A 27,506-nucleotide genomic window follows, 5' to 3' on the forward strand; every position below is an offset into this window, starting at 1 on the left:
TGTTTTTACACTACTATAAGGTGAATACGACCAAATACGTACTAAGGCAGGTGGTGGGAGCGGATATATATTAGTCTATCTCTCTGTAAACGAACAAAGGAAGAAACTGGAGAGCGAGTGAGCGACTAGGAGCCCATAGCCCATTGAGTGTATGTATGTTCTTTGACTAGAAATGGGAGAAAAGGCCGCCATTCATGGTAATCCGTCAACAAGCATGTATATGTGCCATGGCCTATTATCAAGTTCTGTATGGCTTCAGCAGGATGGTCTTGGCATTGTGCTCGTCTCGAGGGTTCTCGACACGGAGTCTGCATCTCCACAGCCCTACGGTGTAGCTCTGTGACATTTAAACCCCGCCCAGCGACGGCTTGGGGAAAGCTGTCAGCTTTCCTCACGCACCACAACCATGGCATCCCTCGCAGCGGTCAGGAAAACCTTCGCGCCCCTGCGACAGCATTCTTTGCGGACTCTGGCCACTCGTGCAACCTCTTATACACTCAACACCGGAGCCAAGATTCCCGCGCTCGGCTTCGGAACATTCCAGGATGCTGATTCCCAGGAAGATACCGTCAGCCGCGCCCTGCAGAAGGGCATGCGTCTGATAGATACAGCCCGCGTTTACGACGTCGAAGAGCAAGTCGGGAAGGGAATCAAGAAGAGCGGCATCCCCCGTGAAGAGGTCTTCCTCGGCACAAAGCTGTGGTGTAGTGACTACCATCCCGATGACGTGGAGCGTGCATTGGACGACTCACTCCGCGACCTGGATACCCCGTATGTCGACCTTTTGCTAATGCACTACCCCTGTACCTTCAAGCGAGGACCCGACCGATTCCCCCGAGACGCCGAGGGCAGGATGATCCACGGAGAGACGACGTTTGTCGACACATGGAAAGCGATGGAGAAACTGACCAAGACCGGAAAAGTCAAGGCCATTGGGGTTTCGAACTTCAGCAAGGGCGAAATCGAGGCGTTGATCAAGGAGTCCTCTACGGTGAGTGAACTCCAGCCAAGACGCTTGCCAAAGAAAGATTTCTGACGCCAATTAATATTATATTTGTATCCCTTCAGGTCCCCGCTGTTCACCAAATGGAGGTCCACCCCTATCTACAGCAAAAGGGATTCAACGAGTGGCTGAAGACAAAAGGCATCCACGTTATCCAGTTCAGCCCCCTGGGCAACATGAACGACTTCTACCGGCAGACCGGATGGTCGAAGCAGATTGCGCATATGAAGCGGGTCATCGATCAACCACTGCTGAAGGAAATCGGCGAGAAGTACGGCAAGACCCCCGTGCAGGTGGTGCTTGCATGGGGGATGAACAGCGGTCGCTCTGTCATCCCCAAGAGCGTTGTCGACTGGCAGATTGACCAGAACTTGGAGGCCGATTTTGAGCTCCAGCCCGACGACATGGCCCGAATCGCAACTTTAGACGCGAAGGCTCGCTTTAATGACCCCAGTTTGGACTACGAGTGGCGGTTGTACAGTGACCTGGAGGGGATTGAGGGTACTATGAGAGGCAAGACGCACTAGGTTTGTAGACGTTGCGACGATTCATGAATACAATAAGTCAATGAAATTACGAAATGCATTCTTTCATCAAGTTTGTTCCATAACTCCTGGTTGATATGAATTGTACGAATAACGCTGTGTAGGAATAACATCGAAGAAGCCCAACATTCGTTTGTATGAATGTGTTGCAACTGCGGGGCTGTCACTTGATACTAGTATTCAAGGAGGAGCAGCTGCGGACCTTTCATTATTAAGTGCACGGAGACAAAAAATGCTTTGGCCAAGCTTGCTACAAGGAACACTGCGTTATCATATCTATCGCTGTCATACGCCGGTCTAAGATTCTAATCACCCGTTTCATATTTTTAACTCAAGGTAAATTAAAACTATTATTAAGAACTATATTTAACCTATTATAAGCTTAAGATATTTAAAGTATATAGGAGCCAAACCTAGAGCCTATAGTAATTAAAATCTAATTTAGTCAAAACTTCTATAGTTACTGACCCCCTTACGTTCATATAGCGATGCAAAGCAACGGGACGGAATCTGGGCCAGCCAGTTGATGAGCCGTGGTTGACGATGTACGCAACGCAGGAGTACGTACCGAAGCCTGTCGCCGGGGAGTATTCACAAGAGTCGCGCTGGCTGAGGGTGCCCGGCTGTCATGACCATATTTCCGAAACCATGTTTCTTAAAGAACCTACAGCAGTCTCGCAGTATAGAATGCAGCATGATCTCCTGCAACTCCTCGGGGGTGTATTTATTAGCTGCATTTCTGCGATCGCCGTCTGTGCATAACTCCGTCTCGGGGTTGCGCCTCGTCTCGGGCTTTTTCCCCGCTGCCTCTCCGGACCCGAAGGATTAACCCCAAGGTGTGAGAGCATACACAAGTCGAAGCATGGGTGCGAAACCAGCAAATATTATTGGTTTTACACGCATAGATCACGCCGACCGATTGGTAAAGCCGCTGGCAACCGGCCTGTAAGCACCTCATGTTCGCTGCCTAAATGTCCATCATTCGGCGAGGGGGAGAATCTATGTGGATAGTTCAGTGGTGTCCCAAGATATTGGTGAAGTTAATATGGTTTGATGATTATGTGCCGATTAGCAGAGCATGCACTAGACGCGATTTATGTAACTACAGGAATTACAATTTCTTCTGTACAACCTGCTAGACACTCTCTTTTAGCTTTCCAACCCGTGGCCGAAGGTGCACCGTACCTTATCCTTATAAACTGCAATGCAGTCTTTTGGACTCAGTTGGAGTCAATATCAGTTAAATTCCCCGGTCGCTCCGGTGTTGGGCGAGATATGAAATGTCCGATGAGTATCAGCCAACTCCGCCTAATTGTCTCTATAACAGCCTTATACCCATGGTTTTTTCTTAGTCTTAGGAAACACCTGCCTCAGATATAGAAAGCTTATTAAATTTGTACATTTAATATCTCTTTTTTTCAACTATACTCCAGAGTATTGCGCAAGTGCTCTCGGTACATAGGACAGTACTCTATTATTAATTTCCAATAGCCGACCAAAGAACCTTCTTGATCGCATCTTTGGCCAGATAAACATATCTGAATAAGCTATACTCGCTCTTGGAGTCCCAGCAGCCATTCCTGACTTAAGTGTCGGGACCGTCCTCATCCCGGTAGATAAGATTAACACTAAGATTGCCGTTTCCATAAGCTTCGTTAGAACCTACAAGAATAAGTGATTTTATTAGCGCCTTTATCCCCGCTTGCATAGACACAGAAGCATTAACAAGCAAAACTTACCAGAGACAGTATCCTTATCGCCGCCACACTGATCAAGAATTTCCTGCGCGGCGTCCGCAACATGCCCGCTAAATAGTAGAGGCCCATCTGTCAGCAATCCAATCCAATAAGTATACTGCAATACACCCAACATACCACCATGAGCTTGTATCTTCTTCCGTGTTCCCATCATTGTGCACGCCCGTGATCATGGCTGTGCCAATATGGACGAACCCCATATTTAGCTGTCCCGCTGGGACGGTACAAAGCTCCTGGTCTCGGGCGTGAAGTTCATCGATACATTGCTGGAGCTGGTCCTTGGGTGCCTCTAGTTCGGAGGAGCCACATCTAACGCCAGCCAGCGCGGTGGTGGAAAGCGCAAGAGTGACAAGGGCAGACTTGATAGATACCATGTTGACAAGAGTTGGGGGGGGGGTAAAGGGTATGATGGAAGGGAATAGCTGGAGAATAGGAGACAGGACATGGCAAGGCGATTCCGTACCCTTTAAATAATAATGACACTGGGTGACTTTAAGATTATGTTACTGATTGTAGAGTAGATCTACCGTAAGCCAAATCCACAGTGGCCTGCGCAGTGGGGGCCGGGGCCAATTTGGGTTATGGAGGGTTGATAGACCCATGCCCATGTTAATACCGGTGCGTAAGCCACATCAACTGACTCGGTGGATATCCAGCCCCTTTAGGTCGCTCAGCCCTGAAGACCAAATCCTCATCCTTCATCCCCCGGTCCTTGGGCGGTGCTGAAACAAGCAAGTGATCCTTATATTCCTATATGGGAATAGATGAGGCTACAGGAATCTTGTAAAGCTCCTATCTCAAGCGCAATTCGGAGCAGTTCTCTCAACTTCTTCAATATTCCTAATCCAGTCGTTGAAGCGCTGCATGGCCTGATTCCCTAATAGTATCAACGTAGCTCCTATATAATATAAATTATAGCACGGCAGCCGGGTGTCAATACAAAGAGAGAAAGATATTTTGTGATCAATTTGTGTTCCGCCCCCACTGGGGATCGAGGCCCAGTGGAGTATCTACAATTCCACAGAGGATGCTGGCCATTACCACTTGGATTAACAGGTTGACCGCTTTACTACCCTCTCTGTACTGCTCGCGACTGCTGCCATGAATTGTATCTGAGAGTCTGTCAAGGAACTGAGCTCAGTCGGTATATATGCATGCTTCTGTTCCTTGACTAGGCTCTCCTACTTCCCCCCTCTTTACTCTGTGGCTCAATCTTCCCTTTCCTCTATCTTCTTCGAGCGTTGGCGGTTACACTCACGGGGCGAGAACGTTTGATTTTCTATTCCCTTGGTAGGAAAACTCCGCCTGATTGTCGGGATGCCAGCCTCATACGACAAATGGTCTGCTCATGGTTGCAGCAGTACCACATGGCTCGCCAGCTGCCCGTGCCTGCAACGATATTTCAGGGAACTGATTGGCTGCTGGACATGGACCTGTTACATCCTTAGGAGAGACAATGTGGGCCGTGCATATCTGGGCAGCGTCCAAGGTTCTCAAGCATCCTGTCATCTCCAGGGACTGATCGTCGTCAGAAAAGCTGGTTACACTGGAAGGACAAACTTACATGATGGTCCCAGCTTTGCTGGCTGGCTCTGCGGATAAAAGTTGCAGACCTTGTATGTCCATTGAAGGTCGACGGGGTCTCGTATGTACTCAAGCGAACAGGGTGGTTCAAGGACTCCATCGAACTTCGGGCCATTCAGGCAAAGAGAACAAATGTCGAATTGTCTCGTACTCACCAAGGGGAAAGAATTTTCACAGATGATAAGATTCTCAAATACGTTAAGCATACCAGGATCCATGTAACTTAGAATATCTTGCTTATATATAGCTATCATGGCCATACTGCTCCATTTCGCAATGTTTCGGGATGGCTTCGACCCTTCTTACTCTTACTTTTCTCCAATACGGCTTGGTTGTTGTGGCTATGCCATTCCAATTTAGCCAGGGCTACGCGACAAAGGGCAAAAGGGTAAATACTTTCTTGAAGACCGCCGCAGCATGTGTAGTGTAGAGGTACGAAGGGATGGAGAAGTGAAAACAATGCCGGGGTGTAAACGCAAACTGCACCGATTCCACCAGGTCCACCGTGGACTACATGACTACCTAGCCCCAGAAGCGAACTCGCTGAGGGCCTTTCCCTCCTTGTCCTCTTTAACGGCTCTCTTATAATTTCTAACTGCATAGTACCTGTATCATGTCCAGGGGAACTCCCTACCAACGCCATTTGACCACGTCGGTCACCACCATGCAATCGATAGATCTCGATTCTTTGCAGGTAGCCAAGCAACGCATATCCCTGTTCAGGACGGATCCGTTAAAGGAACTGCATAATTATCCAGCGCGGGGTAGGCCAGTTGAGGCAGGGGCTAGACCACAGTCGGTCCACCTCCGGAGCAAGCAGTGGGCCTCCAGGTATTTAGCTCCTTTAGATCCTGAAGGACTTGATTCTGTTCAGAGCGAAGGCTGCTGGTTGGTTGAATCAGTACTCCCTGCTAGATCCTGGCACCTTCCTGGCACCTTCCTGGCACCTTCCTGGCACCTTCCTGGCATCTTCCGGTGCCTTACAGTATTGGCCTCTCACATACGGATACATCAACCCCCATGTCGCTCGGGATATCTCCAATCTCCGGACATTCGTCGAAAAACGCCAAGAATGCGAGCCCAATGGCGCACCCAACTTTAATAACGTGGCGTGTCAAGGAGCTTGAGCGCTCTTCTTGGTTGATTCCATGGTCCTCTGCTTGGGGCTGTTCATTACGGGGTCAGAAAATCAATAGCAAACCTTCCCCAATTTTTGCAAACGAGAAGCAAGCTGAGGCAAAAAGACAGACTCCACTTTCCCCGCGCGCTGGGAAAGATTCTCCACTAAAACATCGAATCTTCGACCCAGCGCGGAGTGGAAGCGGAGGCCCAAGCCAGCCAAGAAACCCCGGACAACAGCAGGAGCCCAAAGCAACTCTTGGAACTCCTCTTGCCATGCATGCTTATAGCCAATCATCTCCTGATCTCGGGCCTCGGAGGTTCGCCGGCTGCTCGTTGGGAATGTTTTTGTCTTGCTCGGTCATTCCGAGGTTGACCTGCCAGCAAGATAAGTTGCACTCGGCGTACGCGGGGTGCTTGCTCAAGGTCGTGTTTCTACTTTCTCACTTTTTATCGCCCTTATTGACTTATCATGCCTAGAGCTGAGACCCAAAGCGGCAATATGACTGGCACTACAGCCCCGGTCGAAGATGAGAAACATAGTCTTGATCATCTCGAGACGCTGAAACCCGACGATGAAGCCGCTGGACGATTCAGCGCCAAAGAGGGTGCCGCCATCAGGCGCCGAATCGACATCCGGCTTCTCCCATGTCTGGGCCTGATGTACTTCGTCTCGCTCATGGATCGAAAGAACGTTGCAAATGCAGCCATAGCCGGAATGAGGGAAGACCTCGACATGCTGGAGGGATATCGATATAGCCTGATGTCACTGGTTTTCTTCATCACTTACACGATTCTCCAGCCTCCAATGACCGTCCTATGCCGCAAGATTGGCCCTCGCATTTTCTTGCCCGGCATCTGTATCCTATGGGGCTGTGTCATTATTGGCTTCGGATTCAGCCAAGAGTGGACCACGCTGCTAGCCTTGAGACTTATCCTGGGAATCTTCGAGGCAGGGTACTTTCCAGGCTGTGTTTATCTGTTGTCGACTTGGTATACTCGGTGTAGGATGCCCCTCCACTGCCATCTTTCCTCGGGTGTTAATCCACAATAGTCGAGGTTGCGCGGCGGTACTCGGTCTTTTATCTCATTGGCAGTTTCGGCTCTGCATGTTCAGGCATCATCGCTTATGGCTTGATGCAAATGGAGGGTGTCGAGGGTCTTCGGGGCTGGAGATGGTAAGTATTTACAAGCCAACCACTGTTGCTGTCAATCTGCCAATTGAACTAACAGCTCCCCAGGATTTTCATTATAGAGGGTGTCGTAAGTGTTGGGAAATTCATTTGATATTCGTCAAAATTGATTGTTCGCTAGATAACCTGCGCCATCGCCATCTTCGCCTATATCTTCATGATCCGCTTTCCAGACGAAGAACGAGAAAAATCGTCTCCCTACTTCTTGAAGCCGGACGAATGTCAGTTTATCATCGACCGACTGGAACAAGACCGAGGAGATGTGGAAATCGAAGAATTCAACCTCGTCAAATACCTCCAGCCGGCTCTGCATCTCGAGGTCTGGGGATTTGCATTTATTTTCTTGTCAGTGGTTTCCAATGATGAAGGCGACAGCTGTTCCTTGCAGCTTTACCGGACTGGTCTGACATCATTCCCAGTTGCACGACGACCGTCTCGTACGCATTCTCATGTGAGTACTTCAACAGAGGGGGAGCCCGAGGATACAAAGTTAACTAGGACAGACTTTCTTCCCATTATCTTACGGGAAAACTTGAACTTCAGTCTGGCCGCGTCCCAGTGCCTTATTGCGCCGCCCTATGCATTTTCGGCAATACTGATGTATGCTACTTCCTGGGTGGGAGACCGCTACCGGGTCCGGGGCATCATCGTTGTCGCGAACAGCCTGCTTGGGGTGATTGGCCTTTGTGTCATGGGATTCCATGCGGACTCTGCGGTCAAATACTTTGGTGTGTTTCTGGCCGTTGGGGGTGTAAACGCCAATATACCGGCTATCATGACCTATCAGGTGAAGTCAAATCAAACATGGACCGGAGTCAACTTCCGCTGACTTCATGCAGGCAAACAATATTCGCGGCCAATGGAAGCGGGCGTTTTGCTCTGCGACGTTGACTGGCATGGGCGGCATAGGTGGCATCGCAGGCAGTCTTGTATTCAGAACTCAAGACCGGCCAGACTACGTGCCCGGTATGATGGCAACAATCGTGTAAGTTGGCAATCATCATGTCATCTCACCTAAATTCTGACACTCTCTCCCACCTTTTAGTTGCAGTGGCCTCGTGGTCCTTACCGTTGGTATGCTCTCGGTGTACTTCAGGATTTCCAACAAGAAAGCCGACAAAGGAGAAAAGGTTATCAACGATGATCCGGATTTCAGGTACACTATATGATGGCTTTCATTTCAATGTCAAAGGACAACCCAGAAAAACCAGACAATTGTGACGAGGAGGTGGTTGGGGGGGAGTGTGTGGAAACCATTTTACAAGCCTGGACCGGAGTGCAACGAGGGAACAATCCTCGGCGAAAGATCTGAATCCTACCTATTGTAAGTTATTACTTATTAGCTTTATACAGTATAATAAGATTAGCCGATTAGGCACTGGTTTATTAAGTTACTATAGAATCTTAATTTGTTTATGCTTAATCTTAGCTAGTTAGATCTTTTACTGCTACTACTAGTAGTAGTAATAGTATTAGTGGTATTAGATATTTAGATAATTACCTGTAAGCTAGAAATTTTATAAAATAACTAGTACTCTATAGTAGTTATATATATATATTCTTTATAAATTAAATGTTGGGTCCTATTATGTTTTAATTCTTTGATATAATGGCTTTTGACAGACCAGGGGTTTTCAATTCTCAAAGTATTATTTGATATGCATTGCAGGCGTGTTCGGTGAGTATTCTGATGTTGCGGTTGGTGGGTGTGGTTAAATACCTTCACTGAATATGTACAGCCTGGCCAGAGTCCAGTTTTTCCTGGTCTGAGCTACAATCTATGGCTCTCTCTGCATCCTTAATTTCGGTAATTCCCATCCTCCATGCAACCTTGACGCCCTTAAAGGCATCCTCCACTTCCTCCAATGTCCTCCGCGAAGTCTCGGGGAAAACAAAAACAACATGAACGGTCATAGCAAAGCAAAAGACAGCAAAAATAAGATACGTCTTCCAGGTGATGTTAACAAAAGCGCTCGGGACAAAATAGCTGAGAGCGAAATTGACAGCCCAATTACTGGCCGTGGACAAGGCAGCAGCCTTGCCGCGAAGACGCAGGGGGAAGAGTTCCGACGGATACACCCACTCGATAGGGCCCCAGGTTGGGGCAAACGAGGCCACGATAAGATATGAACAAGCAATGACAACTTTCGCCGGGGCCCCTGTGATTACCCAGCTCTGTTCGCGGATATGGTCTAGTCCGCCGGGGGGAGCCGGGTTGCCATACCAGCCCATTAAACCAGTGCATATGGTCCACCAGATTGTCAGAGAGATACTACCTGCTATCAAGAATGGGCGACGTCCGATTCGATCCAAGAATATGAGCGCAGGGATAGTCATAACCACGTTGATCACAGAGCTGATTGATGAAGCTACCAAGTTGGAACTCCCACTTAAACCTGCCATTCCAAATATATAGGTGATGTATTTGAGGTTTTTAGTGGGAGATCAAACACACCGAAGAAAAAGAAAAGGGGCATGGTGAAGCTTACAGTATAGGATCGCATTTATCCCAGTGAGCTGGCACCATATTTGGACAAAGACCACGATGTGTGTGCGCCAAATCATATGTGGCTGGAAAAGATCCAAGTAAGTGTTGTCAGTCTTGCTACGCTCCAACTCACAGGCGTCTTTAAGCTGTTGAATCTCCAGCTGGATAAACTCGTCCTCGAGGTTATTCTTCGCATGGATCGATGATATGATTTGCGTGCATTCATCCAGCGATCTCTCTTTGCCAACCAGCGCGGAGACTCAGGCGTAAAGAACAGCCCAAAGAAGAGGATCACTGCGGGTATCATCTGAAGGCCCCAAGGTAGTCTGAAGGCTATAGTCCCAGGGAGGAAGGAAGATCCGTAGGAAAGGTAAAACATGATCAAAACACCCCAGGTGATGGCCCACTGCTGAGCACCCATCACCAGACCCCTCAGGTGGGGAGGTGCGAGTTCTCCAACATACACAGGAACTTGCGCAGAACATATTCCCACGCATAGCCCGTTGAGGAATCGGCCGACTATCAACATAGCAATGTTCTGGGAGGCACAACAAAGGATACTTCCGATAATCCTGGTTGGTGGTATATAATGTCAGCTGTGTTCAGTTTGGTCAGAGTATGTAGGGGCAAACCATATAATAGATCCCATCTGAATCGCGTATTTCCGGCCTAGTATATCAGTCACGAACCCTGAGATCAATGCGCCGACGAAAGACCCTCCAGACATGGAGGCCGTGATACCACCCTGCACCGTGGGGTCTGGCCCTGAACAGTGGGCTGCACCGTTGATGGACGGCCCGTTAGGGCCTTGATTGAAATAGCATCTATACTGAGGTGTGGGAAGGCTTTATTGATTAGAATGCGCGTGCGTTCCCCCGAAAGCCGACTCACATGGCAGACATCGAAGACAGATCGAAGTCAAATAGCGATCCCCCAATCACAGCGATAGCCGTGATGGCATAGATATTGGTTATCATCATTGTAGTAGCAGAGCGACAGTCAGATAATTGAAAGAGAAAAGCACGGTAGCAGTCATACGTCTTGGGGGACTGATATAGGGGTTGTCATAGTCAGCCCCATCCATCTCTAGCCATCTAGAACCGTCTTAGGCCATTCCCATCCCCGCAGTTAAATTTGCTTTCATAAGTCTCCATATCTTGACCCCAGGTCCGAATTTAAGCTTCCCCGCATCGGCAGCTGCGTCCATCTATAACCGCTGTTCGCAGCTCGCCCGCCCACAAGCATCTGCTTGCTTTGTGCTTTTACACTAGGATACCTTATCCTACATTTTGACCCAAAATAATTCTAACTTGCTATTTTAAGTTGTTGCTGCTTTGACATCAGGGCTGACCCTCAGCCGCTGCGTTTGCCAACGTTCGAAACCATTTACATAGTCATACTCTATAGTACATGTATAACTTATATGACTTCTCATAATGGGAAGTCCAACGCACCCATACCGAGGCCGACCAGCTCGGACTCCAAACTCGAAAACTCGGGAAAGAATAAATTGAATTCCGGGGTTTCAATATTTGCAGGCTCGGGAGACCCCGTTCCAAATGCAGCATCTGGATGACGAGTTTGGCGATCGATGATGTTGCTGACATCCTGGAGACATTCGCAGTGACCTGGTAGGATATTCATCTCCCCTGACCCAAGCTCGGGGGATGCCATCCTCGTCGGTGATGAATATTTCCTGCCGGTATCAGACATCCACATTCGTTTTAGCAGGCTGGCGAACCGGCTAGCAACGTGGCAATCGTTTGTAGCAGCCCGTTCGAGGACCCTAATATATTCCTCCACGATCGAAGCTACCTCGATCTTTTCGGCGTGTCCTAGGGCCCCGAATACCTGCGCTTTGTATAGGAACACGGCGGAGTACACAGTATATCTATATCGGGATCAGCTGAGCAGTTCGACCGCTTTTTAATGAAAGGATATACATACACATAGAAGCGGAATGGCATGTAACGAAGATGGAATTCAGGATTGGCTTGGCTAGTGACAATTAGAATCTCTCGGGACGCATCCAACGCTTCAAGAACGTATGCACCCTCTGGAGTCGAGGTAATGCCTTGTGGAAAGAGAGAGAGAGAATACTTGGGGTCCAGGGTGGTGGTTCCTGCTTCTGATATAGTTCCGCCGGAGACAGGGTGGTTCTCGCGGACTGCCCTTGAAAGAATCGACTGAAAGGCAAAGGCATTGACATACAAGCGAATGTATTCCTTGACAATGCGCAAAGTCGAACTTAGCTGGGGAGATGCCTTTAGATCCCCCCACCGGCCTTGCCATGCCGACAGGGAGCACCGAAAGTCATCTAGATAGCGGTTGTAGTCCCCTCGCCGGACCATCTGCAGTTGTCGCTCTTTAGACGAGTACAGGATATCATGCACATTATGAAGTAGCTGAGTGAGCTCTATGCTCGCCTGTAGGACCGATGCGTAGTTATGTTCCGCATCTGCGCTAAGGCACAGACTCGGAAAGTCCTTGGCCGTAAAGTGAGTCGAGAGGGAGGGCCCTCTAGACCAGAAGGACTGTCCCATACGGACAGAGATCTGGCGGTCGGCAATATAGACAACTAACACGTTTGTTAGTTCGCCATCAAACACATCGATAGGGCTCACGGGACATTACATATCCATGCCAAGCGCTTTCGATTCTCCAGCTCTTGCGGCTCTCCAATTGAAGCCTCCCGAAATGAAGCCTTGTCCAGGCGCAGGAGGTAGGAGTGTCTCACGGCTTGGCCGATCAGTGACCAGGCCATATTATCTTCGACTGCACTCACATTCCCCTGGAATGGCCGCCCATCTGTAAGTGAGGGACCCACTCGGCAAGCAAGAGGAGGCCCTCGACCGAGCCGACATTCAATGTAGATGGGGCAGCTATTAGGATATCTAGTAAATGCTGTTTCAGGTACTGACAGCAATGTCTATGAGTGTCCTGGTATACCGCCTCATATTTTGATGCGATCGTCAAGATAACTACCAAAAGGAATGGCTCATCAACGGCTAGCTTTCGCACATCCTTTGCACTCAGGAGGCGTTTCGGGACAAGAGGACAGAATGTGTGATAGTTTATCGCGTAGCTAGATAGTCAGCAGTCAGCAGTCAGCAGTCATCCAGTATTTAGGTATCAGGAGGCGCTTCATACCGATGCAGCAGCTGACCCACCAGGTCCGCCCCCAACACACCAATTACCAGTAATTCCATAGCAGACAAAGTTGTTTGGGGCATGGGCGGTCTCACGCGTCCCGTCATACTGTCAGTCGACAGTGCAGCCTCCGAATATCCTCGCCGCAAGGCAAGGCCGCTGCTGCCCGCGAACGCCGCCGGGGCGTTCGGCTGCCGACGGTGGTCGTTTGCTGCCAGTCGAGCAAGGATTTGAAGAGCATCACCAGGGTTCGTCAGCTCGGCGTAGATGGGATCCTCTGCTTCTTTCTCGTGATATCCAGCCTGCGCCGTCGGTTCATGGGTTGTGTCGAGTTTGACAATTGGCGTAGAGCTCCCATGTCGCGGACGCCGAAACCTTGAGAAGTCTCCTCCCCGGCGTGATCCAGCGAGTATACACTCATCGCCAGTGCGAAAGCACTGCCGACACGAGGACCGTGTTCCGTCCGGGAATGTCGTTCTAAGACTCGCTTAGAAAGGGAACAAAAAGTGTGACGCCACGCAACTCACGGATCACATTTGAGCTTCCGCTGGCGACACCGTTGGCACGCGCGGTAAAGACGAAGATTTCGACTACGAGTCATTGCAGATGTAGGCGGGGATTGACCGTGTTTGATATTCGAGGAAGCAGAATTTATACTGGCAGTAGTCTCCGCATTTGGGGTCTGACCGCGGAAATAGACACTAAACTAAGCAAGGTAGAAAGGAACGAGGCGGCAATAGACGGATTCCAATTGAGACCAGCCAATCATTTGAAGGTATGCACGACTTGCGTGTTGCAGTATTCAAGCATCCCCGTGGACCCCCACTCACCCCCAATCCCACTCTCCTTGTGCCCGGAAAGCATCGCACGGGGCGTCGTCTTGGCCCACGAGTTCAGGAAGACGCTGCCGGCCTGCATTTGCCTGCCTACCCTCTCAGCGCGAGAGGTATCGGCAGTCCATACGGACGCTCCAAGGCCCGATGGGGTTCCATTGGCGCGAGCGATGACGTCTGCTTCATCCGACCATTTGAGGACCGGCACAATTGGACCTGCATGAAACAACGTTAGTCGCAGTACCAGCTAACCACCGCTTATGGCGCTTCACGAACCAAACTGCTCTTCAACCACAAGGCGAGCTGTTGGAGGCGGGTTGTCGACAATGCATGGGGAGAGGTAGTAGCCTGCACCGAGGGTACTAAGTGGACGCGGCGAGAGCGCAAACCAGTAACCTTGGGCTTTGCAGTCGGCCACCAACTCTCTGACCTTGTCATACTGCATCTTGTTCTGCATCGGGCCCATCGTAGTACTCGGATCGTCAGGCTTTCCCACGTTGATCCGGCAGGCCGCGTCCACCATGGCCTTTAGGAATGGTGCGTAAATGGACTCATGCACGTGGACTCTCTTCGTTGCGACACACACCTGGCCGGAGAACATAAAACAGCCCTGTACCACCTCAGAAGCTGTTCTCTCAACGTCCACGTCGGGGAAGATAATCGCCGGGTCATTACCACCTCTATAGAGATTGCGTTATTTAGTACCGAGCACTGGGTAGCCTGCCGTTGGGACTGTATACTTACAACTCCAAGGTCACTCTTTTGAGTGTTGAGACCGCCGAGGCCATGATTCTCTTCCCTGTAGTACTGGAACCGGTGAAGCTAATCTTGTGGACATTGGGGTGAGTGACGAGTGCCGGGCCGATAGAGTCATCACCACCAATAGCTTGGACGACACCGGGAGGAAATACTTGTTGGGCCAGCTCAACCATCTTCAACGCCGAGTAAGGCGTAAACGGGGATGGTTTGACGATGATCGAGCATCCCGTCAATAACGCGGGCAGGATCTTCCCCACGGACAACACCAAGGGGAAGTTCCACGGGCATACGGCAGCGACAACACCGACTGGGACATGGTGTGTGATGATAATGCGCGTATTGTCCTTAATGCGTTCCTCGGGGATATGAAGTTGTTGATTGTGGTCGAATAGGCCGAGTACTTCGTTGGCTTCGCCGGCCGCTACAAAGCGCGGCTTCCCACACTCGGCCATGAGCAGCTTGGTGAAGTCCTCGACATAATATTCATAGAGTTGCCTCCACTGAGCTATCTTGGCCACTCTCTGCGGTAAGGGCGTCGTGGACCAGACCTTGAAAGCGTTGTTAGCAGACCTCACTGCATCCTCTACATCTTGCGCCGTCGCCACTGGAACGTCCCATAGCCTGCACTCTGTAGAAGGATCGATACCGAAGGTTATGTTATGAGAGCCGCGAGGCTCGCCATTGACGATATTGTGAAAAGTGGAAAAGTTCAACCCGGATGCTGCCATTTTGTAACACCGCGACGGAATTCTCAAAGGCCTGCATTGAGGTTGCTGTCTTTCGATGCACTGAGATATGGAGATACCAAAAGAAAAGGATAGCCTATCCGCGATTTATCCATATCAGACATGTATACTATGATAGCGGTTGTCGCGCATCTATAGCCGGTGGAACACGGTTGCAGATGGTACAATGGCTATAGTCATGTATCGACGGCTGTAGATGGAACCGTGACCAAGCAAGTATTAAGGGATTGTCGGAATTTCATCGAGTCCATAAATATAGAATATCAGCCTTTTATACCTGAAACCATTGCTACTACTACTGCTACTGCTACTCTGCCTCGCAAACTCCCCTTGCCAGATCAAATTGCCTTACCATGGAGATTCCAAAAACGCACAAAGCGGTTGTATACGACAAACCAGGCCATATTTCCACTCGTATCACCGAGTTAGCTACGCCAGCGCCCAGTCCCGGCCAAATCCTAGTCAAGATGTAGGTCGTTCTCCTCGCTGCTGCTGCGGTATTTCCCACACTAACCCTACAATCCCTCTCAGTACTCATTCCGGAATATGCCACTCCGACCTCAGCCTCATGAAAAACAAGGTAAGCACTCTATCTACCAACTGCAGAGAAATTGGCGTCGGCTCTTTGTTCTGTCTGACACTTATCGCGCCATTAGTGGAGTTGGCTCCCAGAGCCCGTTAAAAGCGGGCAGGTCGGTGGCCACGAGGGCGTAGGCGTCGTAGCCCAGCTCGGTCCATCATGCGACGACGCAAATATCCATGTCGGCGACCGTGTCGGCATTAAGTGGATTGCGTCTGCTTGCGGTAACTGTATGCCATGCCTGGCTGGTGCTGATGGACTTTGCGAGAACTCGCAGGTTTCCGGCTATACGTGGCCGGCACGTTCCAGGAATATGTCCTGGCCCCCGCTCGATATGTGACTCTGATTCCGGACGGGCTGGCAAGTGAGGTTGCTGCACCACTGCTTTGTGGCGGGGTGACTGTTTACTCGGCGCTGAAGAAGAGCAGAGCTCAGCCGGGGGACTGGGTGGTCATTGCTGGGGCTGGGGGTGGGTTTGGCCATCTGGGAGTGCAACTTGGGGGTAGAGGAATGGGGTTTCGAATAATTGGCCTAGATATGGGACCCAAAGAGGCCTTTGTCAGAGAATGTGGTGCTGAAGCCTTCATCGATGTCACCCGTTATAGTGCGGGTGACGGAAGCGATGGGAGCATAGATGAAGAAGTGCGAGCCATCACTGGAGGTTCTGGAGCTGCTGCTGCCATAATATGCAGTGCCAGTAACGCTGCATATTCCGATGCTCTCTCCTATTTGAAATTCAATGGCACGCTGGTTTGTGTTGGGGTCCCTGGCGACGCGAAGCCAATTGCGAATTGCTATCCTCATCTGATGGTCGGCAAGCAGTTGGCCATCGTGGGAAGCAACGTGGGCAATCGTAGGGAGGCAATGGAGACACTAGCTATGGCGAAGCGAGTGGTCACTACTCCCATTCGTCTCGAAAAGCTAAATAATATCAATCTGGTCTTCGAAGGGATGGAGGGAGGCACGTTGCAAGGTAGGGTCGTCATAGACCTCCAATCATCTACTTAGTAAATTTTACTCTGCTATAGCACAGATGTCGTGTCTAAATAACTTGTATAACAAGTAGATAGCACAGGTTCTTGGCCATAGAGAGCCCATTACTGTTCTTCAATCCCCGTTATCGTCATCTTTTTGGCATTCACTAATGTCATCAAGATACCAGATACGACCATTTGCACCGCCAGCGAAGCTGTGAATATCGGCTCACACAGGAAGTCCTCGCTAATTGCTAGCATGACTATGTTACTATGTCCAAAGAGGGATCATGCAGTTCTTTTACCTACAACACTGATAGTGTAGTTCGATGGCATTTTCTCATGGACGGGGATATAGTGACGATACTTCAAAATATATTTCTACCTCCATTGACAATCTACTGATTATGAGTCTAAGAGAACTTGAGCATTCTGGAGTGGCAAGAAAATCTCATCTGTATTCTGGAATTTAATCTGACATACGAAGCTNTTCGAGTAACGAGTGGGTGCCAGGAAAGTAGAACGAATCAAATCTGACAAGTCTGAGTATAGATGATCATGCCAATAAAAAAATACCATTCCACACAGCGCAGACATTGTTTTATTCAAGGCAAGCCTTGCCGAATATCAGTGTGTTCATTTAAACCCCAGGCTGTCGAGCTGGAATCATGGACGGTTGTCCGCCTCATGTCTCTCTTGTATTTGCGAAGAAAGGGCCCTCCAACAGCGCGGTGCATAGTGCAGGTATTATCCCAAACAACTAGATCGCCTGGTCCCTGCCATTCGATCTCCACGGTATTGCTGTCACGAGTGGCATGTTCGAAAAGCTGAGTAAACAATGATCGCGACTCCTCCGGTGAAAGACCCTCAATATGGTGCACATGGGCCGCAATATACAAGTTCATGCGCCCTGAGGCTTCATGGCGCTGCACCAGTTTATGCCGGCCCATGGGATAGTCTAGCGGGTTGAGGCCAGCAAAGGCTTCAGGGGCCGCCAACTTACGAGAGTGAATAATGGAGTGGCAAGCCACATAGTCATTATCCAGTAGTCTTTTCCTAAGGTCCAAGGAGAGGTCATCGAATGCTGACCTTGTGTCTGCAAAGGCAGTATGGCCACCCATGCCACTCGGTGGCAGCTCGTGCGCTAGCAGCAATGAATACCCAGCGCGACGTGGGTTGAAGCTTGAGTCCACATGGAAGATATCATTTCCCTTGAGTTCCGATTCCGTTAGCATGATGCCTTAAGGGATGGATGCGTGGGGAATGGCTGAAATACCTTGTTCGCTTGGCCTCGTGCACTGGCAGGGTCAAGGATTGAACCATCGGCCTCGACATTGCTAACGTCGAAAAGTTCAGGGTATCTGAGACGGTTTTTCCGACCAGCGCTAATGTATGGCGTCACATCGTCCAGTTCCCCAAACTTCCGAGAGAAGGCAATATGACCCTCGTCCGTGAGCCCTGTGCTGCGGAAGACAAGAACCCCGTACTGTTTGTGGCAGGTCCTTAGCAAAAGACAAGTATATTGAGAGCGGAAATTGTACCTTTGTTATAGCTTTGTGTATCTCTTCGAACACTTTCTCACTCACAGGGGATGAGAAATCCACACCACTGATTTCAGCACCAAAAGTTGGGTGCAGTGGTTTGGCCGAGATATGAGAGAACGGAATTTCGGCAGTGGCTCTCATCTTGGGTAAATCTTTCAGAAGCAACTCAATCGTACAGACTCTGTAGTTTGTTCCTGGATATCAATTGGGCTTGAGAGAGAGAGGTCTCTTAATATATCATAGCCACTCTGATAGAATTTCTCTCAGTACAGCTCCCGCTAAGCTCCATCTTTTGCCGTGTCTTTGTCTCCGCTCTTTGTTATTATTCAATTGCCGTGAAGTGGTCTGTGCTGGGTTGGCTCCCGAAACTATTGCCATCTATACCCACCTATACCCACCTACATTCACCTGCACCCATCCGCACCCATCTGGAACAATGTGGCAACTTTTCGTAGCATAGAAGGACAGCCCATAGTGGTACTTTCGTCCTCAAATTCTCATGACGTAGCTCGTGGAATCCTGCACAAGTCCGGTATCTTGGTCAGTAGAACTTTTGCGGGACGATGGCTTACGCATGATTAGATTAATCTACAGCCAGCTTAAGCCGCCCGAAACCGATATGGCTGGACAGAAACCTTGAGAATCTTCTTTGCCTTTACCAGAGGCTTGCGCTTTTAAAGGGAAATATCTGCTAACCTCCAAGTATTCAAAATTGATCTTGGCCGATTGTTATACGTGCCTAACGTCCAGAAAGCCATTAAAAGCTATTAGCCACCTTGGGATTGGTAATATCTTATATCTTGCTGTTATCAAAGATAGGCTGTGGTGAGACTTGCAGAAAGATGGCGGACATTACCCCCCTTGTGGGTAACACCTAAACATCCGGTATCGAAGAGTTCTGGGGAGCTGAACCTTACGTACAGGACCCTCAAATTCAACGAGCCCGAAATGAAGATCCTTCTCTTGTTGGCCACCTTCATACCCCATGGAACTGTCGAATATCCAATCTCACAGAAGATTCAATCTATACACTTGCCGTACGGTGCCTCAATGACGGACATGAGTGGACCTTGCTAGTAACTCGGAGGGTCTGGTGCATTGTTTCAAATATGTCACTATTACCCGGTATCTGTCATATATGCCTGGGTATACAGACAGCTATCATCGACCTCTAGGATCCTGTTCCAATGATGGATTTTGTACACATCCAAGAGAATGGAAGCCTTGACTCGCCTCTCCTTTATCGAGGTTAGAAATACGTTTGATAAACTCGAGAAGCTTATTGATTTGGTGGACAGCAAAAGGATGTATTGCCCTATTTTTCAGTATATTACCAACAGGAACTAGTTGATAAAGAGCCACAAGCTATCCGGCGCCTTCAATATGTGACTATGCAGCGGAAGAGCTGTTAAACAGCTTGTGCTTGCAGAAGTTTCAGGCTACTCTTCGCTCGAAATGCGGTTATGAGATTGAACTTAATCGAGTCGCAAGGCCATCATCTTACACATGATGATATATTTGCCTCAAACGTAGGCCGCCCTTGCTGTTCCCCTGACTGTGGACCTTTAAGTCTTGCCTAAAACCCGGGCGGTTTTCTGGTTTCAACTCATTTGTAATAGAGAAGCCGCTTGTATCAATCCCTTATTACACTGCTTTTGATTTATGTGTAATCGTAGTGCTCATCGTTGGATTCTTATCATGATCTTGATCTAAGTTAACTAGGGCTGTGCTGTCTCCACTATAGGGACGCCTAACTGTCAGCCAATCACCGTTGCCAGTGCCACCTTTTGTTGCTTTTAGTTCGGACCGCGGAGTTATGGAATCCTCTGCTTTGGGTCTCCACGGACTGCAACAATCTGCTTACGCGTCTCACAATGAAGTAGCGATGATCAGCAGCACAATGATTGGCATCCAGATGACTATAAATTAATGTTTTTCAGAAAGTCATGCGACGACAGGAGTGACAACATATACTAAATATCGCGGCTTAGGCGAAGCTTCATCCCCGAAATTCTGAAATTCGGAGAATGGATGTTTGCCTTGCACGCAATGCAACCAAAAGTTTATAACATCATAGCTATGCTGACAAGGTATCAACAAGCCCAGCCATGAACTCATTAGACCATTCCACTCAAAGCAACGCCAACAACTCAGAAACATGGCTCGCATACGGCATCCCCATTATAGCTGTCTCCGTTCTGGTGGTGATTATCATCGCCATGAAGGCTTTTCGCTGTCGGCACCGATCTATTCCTGTGAACGAAATTCCCCAAACCCGGAAAAGCCGTGTCTCAGAGATCACAAAGGAGTTATTAGTGACAATACCCCTCGTCAAGTTCACGACACCATCCAGCTCCGATGGTGCAGCGGATGTTGAGGCGGGTAATCTGGTCGGCCTGCAGAGGAGGGACACTGGAGAAGCTCCAACTACACTCCCATCGCTTGGTAAGGACCACCACGGTCCGGGATGTCCAATATGCACCGAGACCTTTGCCGACGGAGAGGATTTGAGGATGTTGCCGTGCTCTCATCAATTTCATCCGGGATGTGTGGATCCGTGGTTATTGAACAGGTCGAGTACGTGTCCGATGTGTCGTAGCGATGTTGTTTTATCAAGTTTCAGGGCAGGGGATGGTAATCGGATTAATGGAAACAAACCGCTGTAAATGGTCTTTTGTCTACTGTCGATTATACATACAGCTGTCAACAACATATTAGTACACTCCTGATATTCTTCTCCAAATAGCGGCGCTTGTATGCCATACAAATCGCATGCAAGTCTTCTCCGAATGTTTGTATCTAGTTGGATATGCATGATTCAATAATTTGCATTGTCAGGGGTTCTCTCAGGTCGCGCGCAACGATATGTCTCTCGCACTAAAGAGCCCGTATGTCCTGCTATCTCCCACCCTCCAATCCCCTCCGTCTGGCCATTTCTCCTCGCAAGTTTCATGAGGTTACTTGGAAGATACTTATCATCAGCTTTCATTCGACGAATGACCGAGTTATGAATTTCAGCGTCTTCCGGAATATCTCGTGCTTCCCCAGCAGGTGGCGGCCAGCGAATCGGCTTCCAGTCTCCATCGTCTACCATGGCCATCCTCCGAAACGGCGCGTATTCAGCAAGTCTCCAGCAGAAAACCAGCCCTAAAGGGAGACCTTTGCCGTGCTGGAGACAGTCGTGAATTGGGGCGTGCGTACTTGCTTCGAGAAGCGCGGAAGTGAATGTGGTTCCTGGGTCGATGTTTCCGCCTCTGCTTTTCGTGTTTGGGGAGTGGTAAGCCCCAGTACAGGTTTCTGAAAGAGGGATTCTGTCGGAATCCTCTGCATTATCGTAACAATTGAACTGTTTGAGCTTTTCCAGATCGAATCTTAGGCCTGCGCTCTGTGCTTCCTGTACCATCCATACCAACGGTATATGACTCAAGACGCAATACTCGTTCTTGTCGAAATTCCATCCTCCCCCAATATCGGCGTGGGAGCCGGCAAACCATACTTCCTTAATATCTTGCTCAGCATTGTCCCCATTGCAACGCCCTACTCTCTCGCTCGTCTGAGCCTCAGATGTGCCGGTCTCGCGACTGTCATCGGACACATTGGACGCATCACAAGGCTCAGTATGTGTCTGGGTGCTCCGATTTCTACAATTTACTATATGCCGCTCCGGCTGGGTTGTAGAACGATAGGGCTGTTTTATTGTTTCGCGGTCTTCTTGCGCACCGATAGGTGTGGACGGCACTCTCTCAGGCCACCGGAGATGGATCCCACGTTGACGAGGAAGATGCACATGATGCCTGTCCAGTCGTTGGCGCAATCGAAATCGGTGAGACGGCGCAGTGGGTTTAGTCCTGGAGATCAAAACATGTCTGAATTTAGAGCGGCGCTCGTCAATACTCACAGCATGTCGGATGGTCTTTGCAGTGGTGTGGGCAGCGAACGGAAATCTTTTGCGCCGCATGAATGTGTTTTCAAGCGCTGGGACGCTGTTTATAGTATCAAACAAGCCTAGAAACGAGATCTGCGTGATCGGACGAGTGAAGGTCTCCCGGAAAGACTGCAAAAATTCATAGGCCTTGTCTTGCTCACACTCATCCACGTCTTTGAGATTGCGGAGTTTCTGCCACTTAGCAAAGGCCTTCCACGCAAATCGGGCGAGCTCCTCATTTCCAGGTTCCAAGACGCCGACATGGTCTATCATCTCGGCAAGGAAACACGCTACATACGCACCGCGACTGAAGCCGAATAGGTATATCCTATCTCCACAGGTATAATGGTGAATGAGGAACTCGTATCCGGCCAGGACATGTTGCCGGAAACTAGATCCTATGGCGGAGTCTTTTGCTTTGAGATACGCTGACTTTAGTTTGTTGGTCTCGCCGTGGTGGGTTAGCCATGTTGAGCTGGTGTATGTGCCGAATCCAGGCTGGTAATAGTTATACTGATCTGGGTGCTTCCGATCAAGCATCTTATCATGCAGATAATTAAAATTTGTTCCTCGGGATATGGCAGTCAGACAGGGTTATAAAAGGACTCACTCGGAAGATCTTCAGGATATTGCTGTCTGACTCGTCTCCACGCAATCTGTACCCCGTGCCGTCAAAACATAGCACTAACTTTTTTTCCACGATGGGTTGTTCCATGCTGCTCGCAGGTAGTGCACTACGTGCTTCTGGAGAGGTCCATTTCCACCATCTTAACAGTTAGCTAAAAGCAACAAACCATGGTTTGCGGTCCGCGGACATATCCGGAGGTAGTTTGCGGATACCGTCTGTGTCTTCTGGTTCCATGTTCAACTTCCATGAACCATCTCTTCTTATGCTCCAACTGAGCTATCCGGCCCGTTTGCACCGCATGATTGGAGGGATCAAGGGCCGAGTGCTGGGGGCTGTTCCAGAGCGGCAGCTCAAATAATGGAATCCACGGCAATACGCTGGGATGATGTCACTGAGCTTGTCCAGAGAAGCTTTATTTTGTTTGATTTGATTTGCTTTCCCGTTGGAGCCTCGCGAACAATTCCGCGGGATATACCATTTAACCTAGCGGTAGCAGTGTGTTGGTAATAATAGCTAACGCACTGCCCAGTTTGTCCATATATATACTTTCTTTTATACCGCTAAGCGTGGTTAGTCGTCTTGTCCAGCTTCACCCATCGTGGGCCTGGTGGTCTTGTCCGCTTCTGCACATTAGGGCTAATAGGAACTAATATGAGATTTCTCAAGCCTGTCGCAGTTCTCATGTTTCCATGCGCTGCAGCCTTTGACTGGATTGAACGGGAATGAGAGACCATGATAAGAGAGTATATACTTCGACACTACATCATAAATACAAAATTTAAAAGCCGAACAAATTGCGGTCCTCATCATAGCCCCAGTCCTTCAACGCAGGCAAGGCCGCCTTCTGGATCATGGTAGGTGGCCCGCAAAGCAACGCCACATTCTTGTCGCCAGGCTCGAAGGCGTGTTTCTTAATGATATCCTCGTTGACATGGCCGCTGAGGCCATTCCAATCCTCACCTGGGTGTGACAGCACATGCACGATTTCAAAACGGTCTTTCGCACTCGCGGCAAAGTCGGCAAACTTGTTCTTCATCAAAATGTCGTTTTCCGACTTGTTTGCGTCAATGACCTTGACCCTTGTCTTGTCATTCTTGTTCTTCAGGATCCTTGCAATGATCTGGTATCCAGGAGTCACTCCAGAGCCTCCGAGTATCAGAGAGACGTTGTCGAATGCGTATTGCTTCTCATCAACAGCAAAACGACCATCACCCAGGTAGCGGATTCCGCCGGAGGGCCCCTTGACTTCGATTTCTTGACCTTGTCGGAGACAGTCAAGTATGTTGCTCATGGTGCCACCAGGCTGATCTTCATCAGGGAAATACGTTTTGACGACCAGATCGAAAGTGCCATCGTCTTCTTCGTCCAAAATAGGCCGGACTGGCGTGTATGGCCGCACCACTAACCGATCCTCGAAATGGAAGCCAACCTGGACATGCTGGCCTGTCTGCAGTCCAAGTTTCTTGGCTGGGGGAGGCAGCCCGAATGTGTACTGTTGGGTGTCGTCTGACAAGCGCTTCTTCTTCATCAATTTGGCTTGAGTCCACCTGCAAGAGTTAGCTGCCTTGTCAAATCATCTTGAGTCTCCGAAGGTACCGTACCTGTGCTCGTCCAGAGCTATATCAGGGTTCTGCTCTCCGGCCTGTTGGCCTTCCTCTTTCTGTTGATGGGCAACACGTTTCATATAATCCATTGCTTTTTCAGTTACCTTTCCGATAATGCATTCTATACAGTAGTTGTCAGTCCATGAGCAATGAGTATCGACGATTCTTGTCTCACCCTTCAGCTTGCCCTGAGCGTAGTTATCATGAATACTCATAAACTCATCCGTTGTGTCCATATGCACAGCACCAGCATGCGCCATAATCGGCCCTTTACCACCAGGGTGCCAGGATAAGACACTAGTTGCGTCGTATACGTTGCCATCCACAACAATCCAACAGTCATCCTCGGTACCGTGTTTCTCAATCTCCTGCCGGGTGAACTGTTTCTCTGGAGCAGCTGCTTTCCGTTTAACATCTTCAATCTGTTCCTCGGTAGATAGTTTCATCCACCCATTCGTGCCATTGCCCGCGTCGACGGGATGTCGGAAGAGCAAATACGCCTCTTCATCCTCCCGGCACTCAAATACTTCGGGCTTTACTTCATACCAGCAGTTGTTCATCATCCTGTCTGATTATCAGCTGGACCATAAAAGGTCTTACTGGACTACGGAGTCTCACCCTTCCAGATTCCATATAGGTTTTGAAGGCTGCGTGTTCCGATGCTCATCAACCGCACGAACAAGTATGCTCTGGGCACGGATAAGCTTGCTGATGTCCAGGTCAACATGCCAATGCAGCCAAGTCCAGAACTTTTTACCGTGTCGGATCGGCGCTTCCGGAAACTAATGTGACACTGAGCAGTGGGAAGAGAGTAAATAGGGTATATCCAAGTTACCTTCCGGACACAGTAGAGCCAATCATTCCCGCCATTCAAACTGATCTCCACGCGCGCAACCTCATTTCCGTTCCCACCATAGGCAAACCCCTGGACTCGGTATATCTTGCCCTTTTTGACATCGACCAGGTTGACCCGCTCGCCCTGCATCGGCCGGACAATTACAGAGTTCAGCATCTGTGTGTTGCATAGGGTGCTTGGATGATGGTACATGATCTGCGCAACCTCGGAACTAGGATCCGTAATAAAACTGGGAAGCTGCCGGTTGTCATATATATGGTAATGGCTGTTGTTCTCATAGTCAGTGACCCAGACCTTGGTCAGCCACTTGACAGACCGCGCCCCTACCCATCCAGGAAGCATCAGTCGAACGGGGTGACCGTGATCTGGAGGGATTGGATGGTCATTCATCTGATACGCAAGAATCACATCGTTCCTTGCATCCATAGCATATTCAAGGGGTATGCATGTGGCATACTTCCCTTCACTAAGTTCATCAGCGCCTTCGTAATTGACCCAGTAATGTTTGTGTGACGCCTTTTCCATAAGGCTCTGTACATCCGCTTCCAGTAGGACATCGCGTAGTAATACTCCTTTCCAGTATGAGCATCCACCTGCCGCAGCAGTATAGTTAAAGCCCTTGGTTTTCTTCACCATGTTAAGCTCCTTCCTGCGGTTGCCGTCACAGGCAAGGAATATTGGGATATTGATACTGCTGAAGCGATTCTTGAGCTCATCCATTTCCAAAGTCAAAGTCTTGCCAGCAGTTATATGAACCTTGTGGTTTTCCCAGAGCAGGTGCGGAACAGCAGCATGGTTTCGAACGTAGTGCAATGTCGAGGGCGTGATGAGCCCGGCACCAAAAAGCGTAGTCAGGTCCACCTCCGCGTTCAGGGGATGTTTGCCTGTAAGACGAATCAATTTGTCGCTGCGGGGGATCCAACTGTCAGGAGAGAACTGGTCCGCCTCGTCGATGCGTTGCGGGCGAGTCTCGTCGTAAAGTGGACAGCGGCCCTGGCCATCGTTCTTCCCCATCGATTCTCGGTACTTTTGCTCATGTTGCAGCGACTGCAGCAGCATCTCTTCTTCTGTTGAGCGTTTGGGCTGTTTATCCTCTTTATCTCCTTCATCACCTTGGTCCTCCTTCTCATCGGTTTCGTTCTTCTGGCCATCCTGCTTGCCCTGGTCACCGCCGCCTTCCTTCTGATTCCTCTTCTTCTTCTGCTTCTCCTCCTCCTCCTTCAGTTTGGCTTCCTCCTCCTCTTTCTCCTTTGCTTTCTTCTCTGCTTCTTCCTTCTTTTTCTGATTAATCGGCCACGGCTGCTCCTGCTTAATGAAGCTTTCCGTGGTGTGTAAAACATACCGCCAGAACTTAGGATGTACATGCGGCTTTTCCAAGTGAAAGTCCTGTCACCACAGATTAGTTAGGTAGTCTTCGTTGTGCACGACAGAACCGTCTGCTCTGGCCGTTACTTGGGATATAATCCTACAATCTGTTTCTGCATGATATCACGGACAGTAACCAGCTCCCCCTTTCTAACCTTCTCGCGGAGCTGGTCAAGAGTCTCCTCAGAAATCTCTTCTAGATCCTTGCTCTTCTCATCCCCGGCGTTCGTAAACCCAATGAAGCGAGCATCTCGATCTCGAGTACCGACGCGGTGGCTGTGCGTCTGTGTCCAGTCAGGCTCGTTGAGAATCTCGAGGCCGGAGGCCCCTTGATGGGTTTCTGTCGACATGGCGTTTCAACTTGCGTTAGATGGAATTCCAGTGTAATCAATTCAGGGTCTGAAAAAAAGTCCGGGTTCGTTGGTGGGATATTCGATCAAGAGCAGCAGCACCGGGGTACTACCGGCTTTAGTGGTCGTTTCGTCATTTACATCGAAGCCTTGGTTACAAACGACCGAGTAGTTTCTCCTCGGGCAATGGAAAAAACAAATCGAACGCGCGTTAATGTCGCGTGGTGGCTACCCAGATTGCTGAGTCCAGGCGTGGGAGGCCCACAGCCGCTGATGTCAGAGGGAAGAAGGGTATTTGTCCCAGTATTCGACAGTTGCCAGAACTATGGCAGGCGAGCAAACCGCAGCTTCCGGTACTTCCACGGATGTCACGGCAGTAGTGGTCCTTGTTAATTAACAGATCTAGTCGACATATGACTTTTCCATGGCAATCCAGAACAGTCGCGGGGCTGTCACTGGGCACTCGGATTGATGTCACGTCTTAACTCACCTTGACATAGCAG

General features: G+C 49.5%; 11 protein-coding genes across 11 annotated transcripts; 4 read left to right on the plus strand and 7 right to left on the minus strand.

The window, feature by feature from the left end:
- Window positions 1–406: 406 nt before the first annotated feature.
- On the plus strand, window positions 407–1,530 carry ASPSYDRAFT_61770 (aldo/keto reductase; the record flags this gene model as incomplete). Its single annotated transcript, XM_040850031.1, has 2 exons — window positions 407–991; window positions 1,069–1,530. 2 exons carry the CDS (start codon window positions 407–409, stop codon window positions 1,528–1,530), a joined length of 1,047 nt encoding a protein of 348 aa, XP_040697597.1.
- Window positions 1,531–2,904: 1,374 nt separating this feature from the next.
- ASPSYDRAFT_136621 (uncharacterized protein) lies at window positions 2,905–3,730 on the minus strand. The gene is made up of 3 exons (XM_040840767.1): window positions 3,423–3,730; window positions 3,288–3,355; window positions 2,905–3,210 (listed from the first exon to the last, which is right to left on the minus strand). Exons 1-3 carry the CDS (start codon window positions 3,677–3,679, stop codon window positions 3,134–3,136), a joined length of 402 nt encoding a protein of 133 aa, XP_040697598.1. The 5' UTR covers window positions 3,680–3,730; the 3' UTR covers window positions 2,905–3,133.
- A 2,764-nt stretch (window positions 3,731–6,494) lies between these two features.
- On the plus strand, window positions 6,495–8,574 carry ASPSYDRAFT_186884 (uncharacterized protein). Its single transcript, XM_040843586.1, has 8 exons — window positions 6,495–7,012; window positions 7,063–7,186; window positions 7,250–7,271; window positions 7,323–7,546; window positions 7,621–7,652; window positions 7,705–7,988; window positions 8,041–8,186; window positions 8,247–8,574. Exons 1-8 carry the CDS (start codon window positions 6,511–6,513, stop codon window positions 8,368–8,370), a joined length of 1,458 nt encoding a protein of 485 aa, XP_040697599.1. The 5' UTR covers window positions 6,495–6,510; the 3' UTR covers window positions 8,371–8,574.
- Window positions 8,575–8,698: 124 nt separating this feature from the next.
- Window positions 8,699–10,669, minus strand: ASPSYDRAFT_82114 (uncharacterized protein; the record flags this gene model as incomplete). Its single annotated transcript, XM_040851135.1, has 6 exons — window positions 8,699–8,737; window positions 9,032–9,597; window positions 9,691–9,923; window positions 9,950–10,261; window positions 10,322–10,534; window positions 10,581–10,669. 6 exons carry the CDS (start codon window positions 10,667–10,669, stop codon window positions 8,699–8,701), a joined length of 1,452 nt encoding a protein of 483 aa, XP_040697600.1.
- A 317-nt stretch (window positions 10,670–10,986) lies between these two features.
- On the minus strand, window positions 10,987–13,440 carry ASPSYDRAFT_136624 (Zn(II)2Cys6 transcription factor; the record flags this gene model as incomplete). The annotated part of the gene is made up of 6 exons (XM_040840768.1): window positions 10,987–11,580; window positions 11,637–12,267; window positions 12,324–12,421; window positions 12,475–12,774; window positions 12,840–13,316; window positions 13,367–13,440. 6 exons carry the CDS (start codon window positions 13,438–13,440, stop codon window positions 11,121–11,123), a joined length of 2,040 nt encoding a protein of 679 aa, XP_040697601.1. The 3' UTR covers window positions 10,987–11,120.
- A 164-nt stretch (window positions 13,441–13,604) lies between these two features.
- On the minus strand, window positions 13,605–15,457 carry ASPSYDRAFT_136625 (aldehyde dehydrogenase family protein; the record flags this gene model as incomplete). Its single annotated transcript, XM_040840769.1, has 3 exons — window positions 14,417–15,457; window positions 13,949–14,352; window positions 13,605–13,888 (listed from the first exon to the last, which is right to left on the minus strand). Exons 1-3 carry the CDS (start codon window positions 15,157–15,159, stop codon window positions 13,605–13,607), a joined length of 1,431 nt encoding a protein of 476 aa, XP_040697602.1. The 5' UTR covers window positions 15,160–15,457.
- ASPSYDRAFT_1163101 (uncharacterized protein) lies at window positions 15,323–16,765 on the plus strand (the record flags this gene model as incomplete). The annotated part of the gene is made up of 4 exons (XM_040840124.1): window positions 15,323–15,646; window positions 15,709–15,757; window positions 15,834–16,034; window positions 16,067–16,765. The coding sequence occupies exons 1-4, from the start codon at window positions 15,531–15,533 to the stop codon at window positions 16,763–16,765; spliced, it is 1,065 nt and encodes a 354-aa protein (XP_040697603.1). The 5' UTR covers window positions 15,323–15,530.
- A 571-nt stretch (window positions 16,766–17,336) lies between these two features.
- On the minus strand, window positions 17,337–18,416 carry ASPSYDRAFT_161773 (TauD/TfdA dioxygenase family protein; the record flags this gene model as incomplete). The annotated part of the gene is made up of 3 exons (XM_040843029.1): window positions 17,337–17,942; window positions 18,008–18,217; window positions 18,273–18,416. 3 exons carry the CDS (start codon window positions 18,414–18,416, stop codon window positions 17,337–17,339), a joined length of 960 nt encoding a protein of 319 aa, XP_040697604.1.
- A 2,078-nt stretch (window positions 18,417–20,494) lies between these two features.
- Window positions 20,495–20,941, plus strand: ASPSYDRAFT_161710 (RING-H2 finger protein; the record flags this gene model as incomplete). Its single annotated transcript, XM_040843019.1, has 1 exon — window positions 20,495–20,941. The coding sequence occupies one exon, from the start codon at window positions 20,495–20,497 to the stop codon at window positions 20,939–20,941; it is 447 nt and encodes a 148-aa protein (XP_040697605.1).
- A 152-nt stretch (window positions 20,942–21,093) lies between these two features.
- ASPSYDRAFT_61776 (T6SS phospholipase effector Tle1-like catalytic domain-containing protein) lies at window positions 21,094–22,915 on the minus strand (the record flags this gene model as incomplete). The annotated part of the gene is made up of 3 exons (XM_040850032.1): window positions 21,094–21,786; window positions 21,817–22,740; window positions 22,811–22,915. 3 exons carry the CDS (start codon window positions 22,913–22,915, stop codon window positions 21,094–21,096), a joined length of 1,722 nt encoding a protein of 573 aa, XP_040697606.1.
- A 649-nt stretch (window positions 22,916–23,564) lies between these two features.
- Window positions 23,565–27,283, minus strand: ASPSYDRAFT_50548 (uncharacterized protein). Its single transcript, XM_040848104.1, has 6 exons — window positions 26,758–27,283; window positions 25,268–26,674; window positions 25,051–25,214; window positions 24,608–24,996; window positions 24,430–24,553; window positions 23,565–24,375 (listed from the first exon to the last, which is right to left on the minus strand). The coding sequence occupies exons 1-6, from the start codon at window positions 27,001–27,003 to the stop codon at window positions 23,607–23,609; spliced, it is 3,099 nt and encodes a 1,032-aa protein (XP_040697607.1). The 5' UTR covers window positions 27,004–27,283; the 3' UTR covers window positions 23,565–23,606.
- Window positions 27,284–27,506: the final 223 nt, after the last annotated feature.

Source organism: Aspergillus sydowii (assembly GCF_001890705.1).
Source record: "Aspergillus sydowii CBS 593.65 unplaced genomic scaffold ASPSYscaffold_15, whole genome shotgun sequence".
Lineage (NCBI taxonomy): Eukaryota > Fungi > Ascomycota > Eurotiomycetes > Eurotiales > Aspergillaceae > Aspergillus > Aspergillus sydowii.

What these genes read in the sequence shown, in the direction of transcription:
- ASPSYDRAFT_136621 (XM_040840767.1), bottom strand. Translation starts at nt 3,679, where the DNA reads ATGGTATCTATCAAGTCTGCCCTTGTCACTCTTGCGCTTTCCACCACC. An exon ending in GAAGATACAAGCTCATGGTG is followed by an intron (nt 3,356 to 3,422) that starts GTATGTTGGGTG and finishes TCTACTATTTAG; the next exon opens with CGGGCATGTTGCGGACGCCG. An exon ending in CGATAAGGATACTGTCTCTG is followed by an intron (nt 3,211 to 3,287) that starts GTAAGTTTTGCT and finishes TTATTCTTGTAG; the next exon opens with GTTCTAACGAAGCTTATGGA.
- ASPSYDRAFT_186884 (XM_040843586.1), top strand. Translation starts at nt 6,511, where the DNA reads ATGACTGGCACTACAGCCCCGGTCGAAGATGAGAAACATAGTCTTGAT. An exon ending in GTCGACTTGGTATACTCGGT is followed by an intron (nt 7,013 to 7,062) that starts GTAGGATGCCCC and finishes AATCCACAATAG; the next exon opens with TCGAGGTTGCGCGGCGGTAC. An exon ending in TTTTCATTATAGAGGGTGTC is followed by an intron (nt 7,272 to 7,322) that starts GTAAGTGTTGGG and finishes ATTGTTCGCTAG; the next exon opens with ATAACCTGCGCCATCGCCAT.
- ASPSYDRAFT_50548 (XM_040848104.1), bottom strand. Translation starts at nt 27,003, where the DNA reads ATGTCGACAGAAACCCATCAAGGGGCCTCCGGCCTCGAGATTCTCAAC. An exon ending in GGCTCTACTGTGTCCGGAAG is followed by an intron (nt 25,215 to 25,267) that starts GTAACTTGGATA and finishes GTGTCACATTAG; the next exon opens with TTTCCGGAAGCGCCGATCCG. An exon ending in ATAGCTCTGGACGAGCACAG is followed by an intron (nt 24,376 to 24,429) that starts GTACGGTACCTT and finishes TAACTCTTGCAG; the next exon opens with GTGGACTCAAGCCAAATTGA.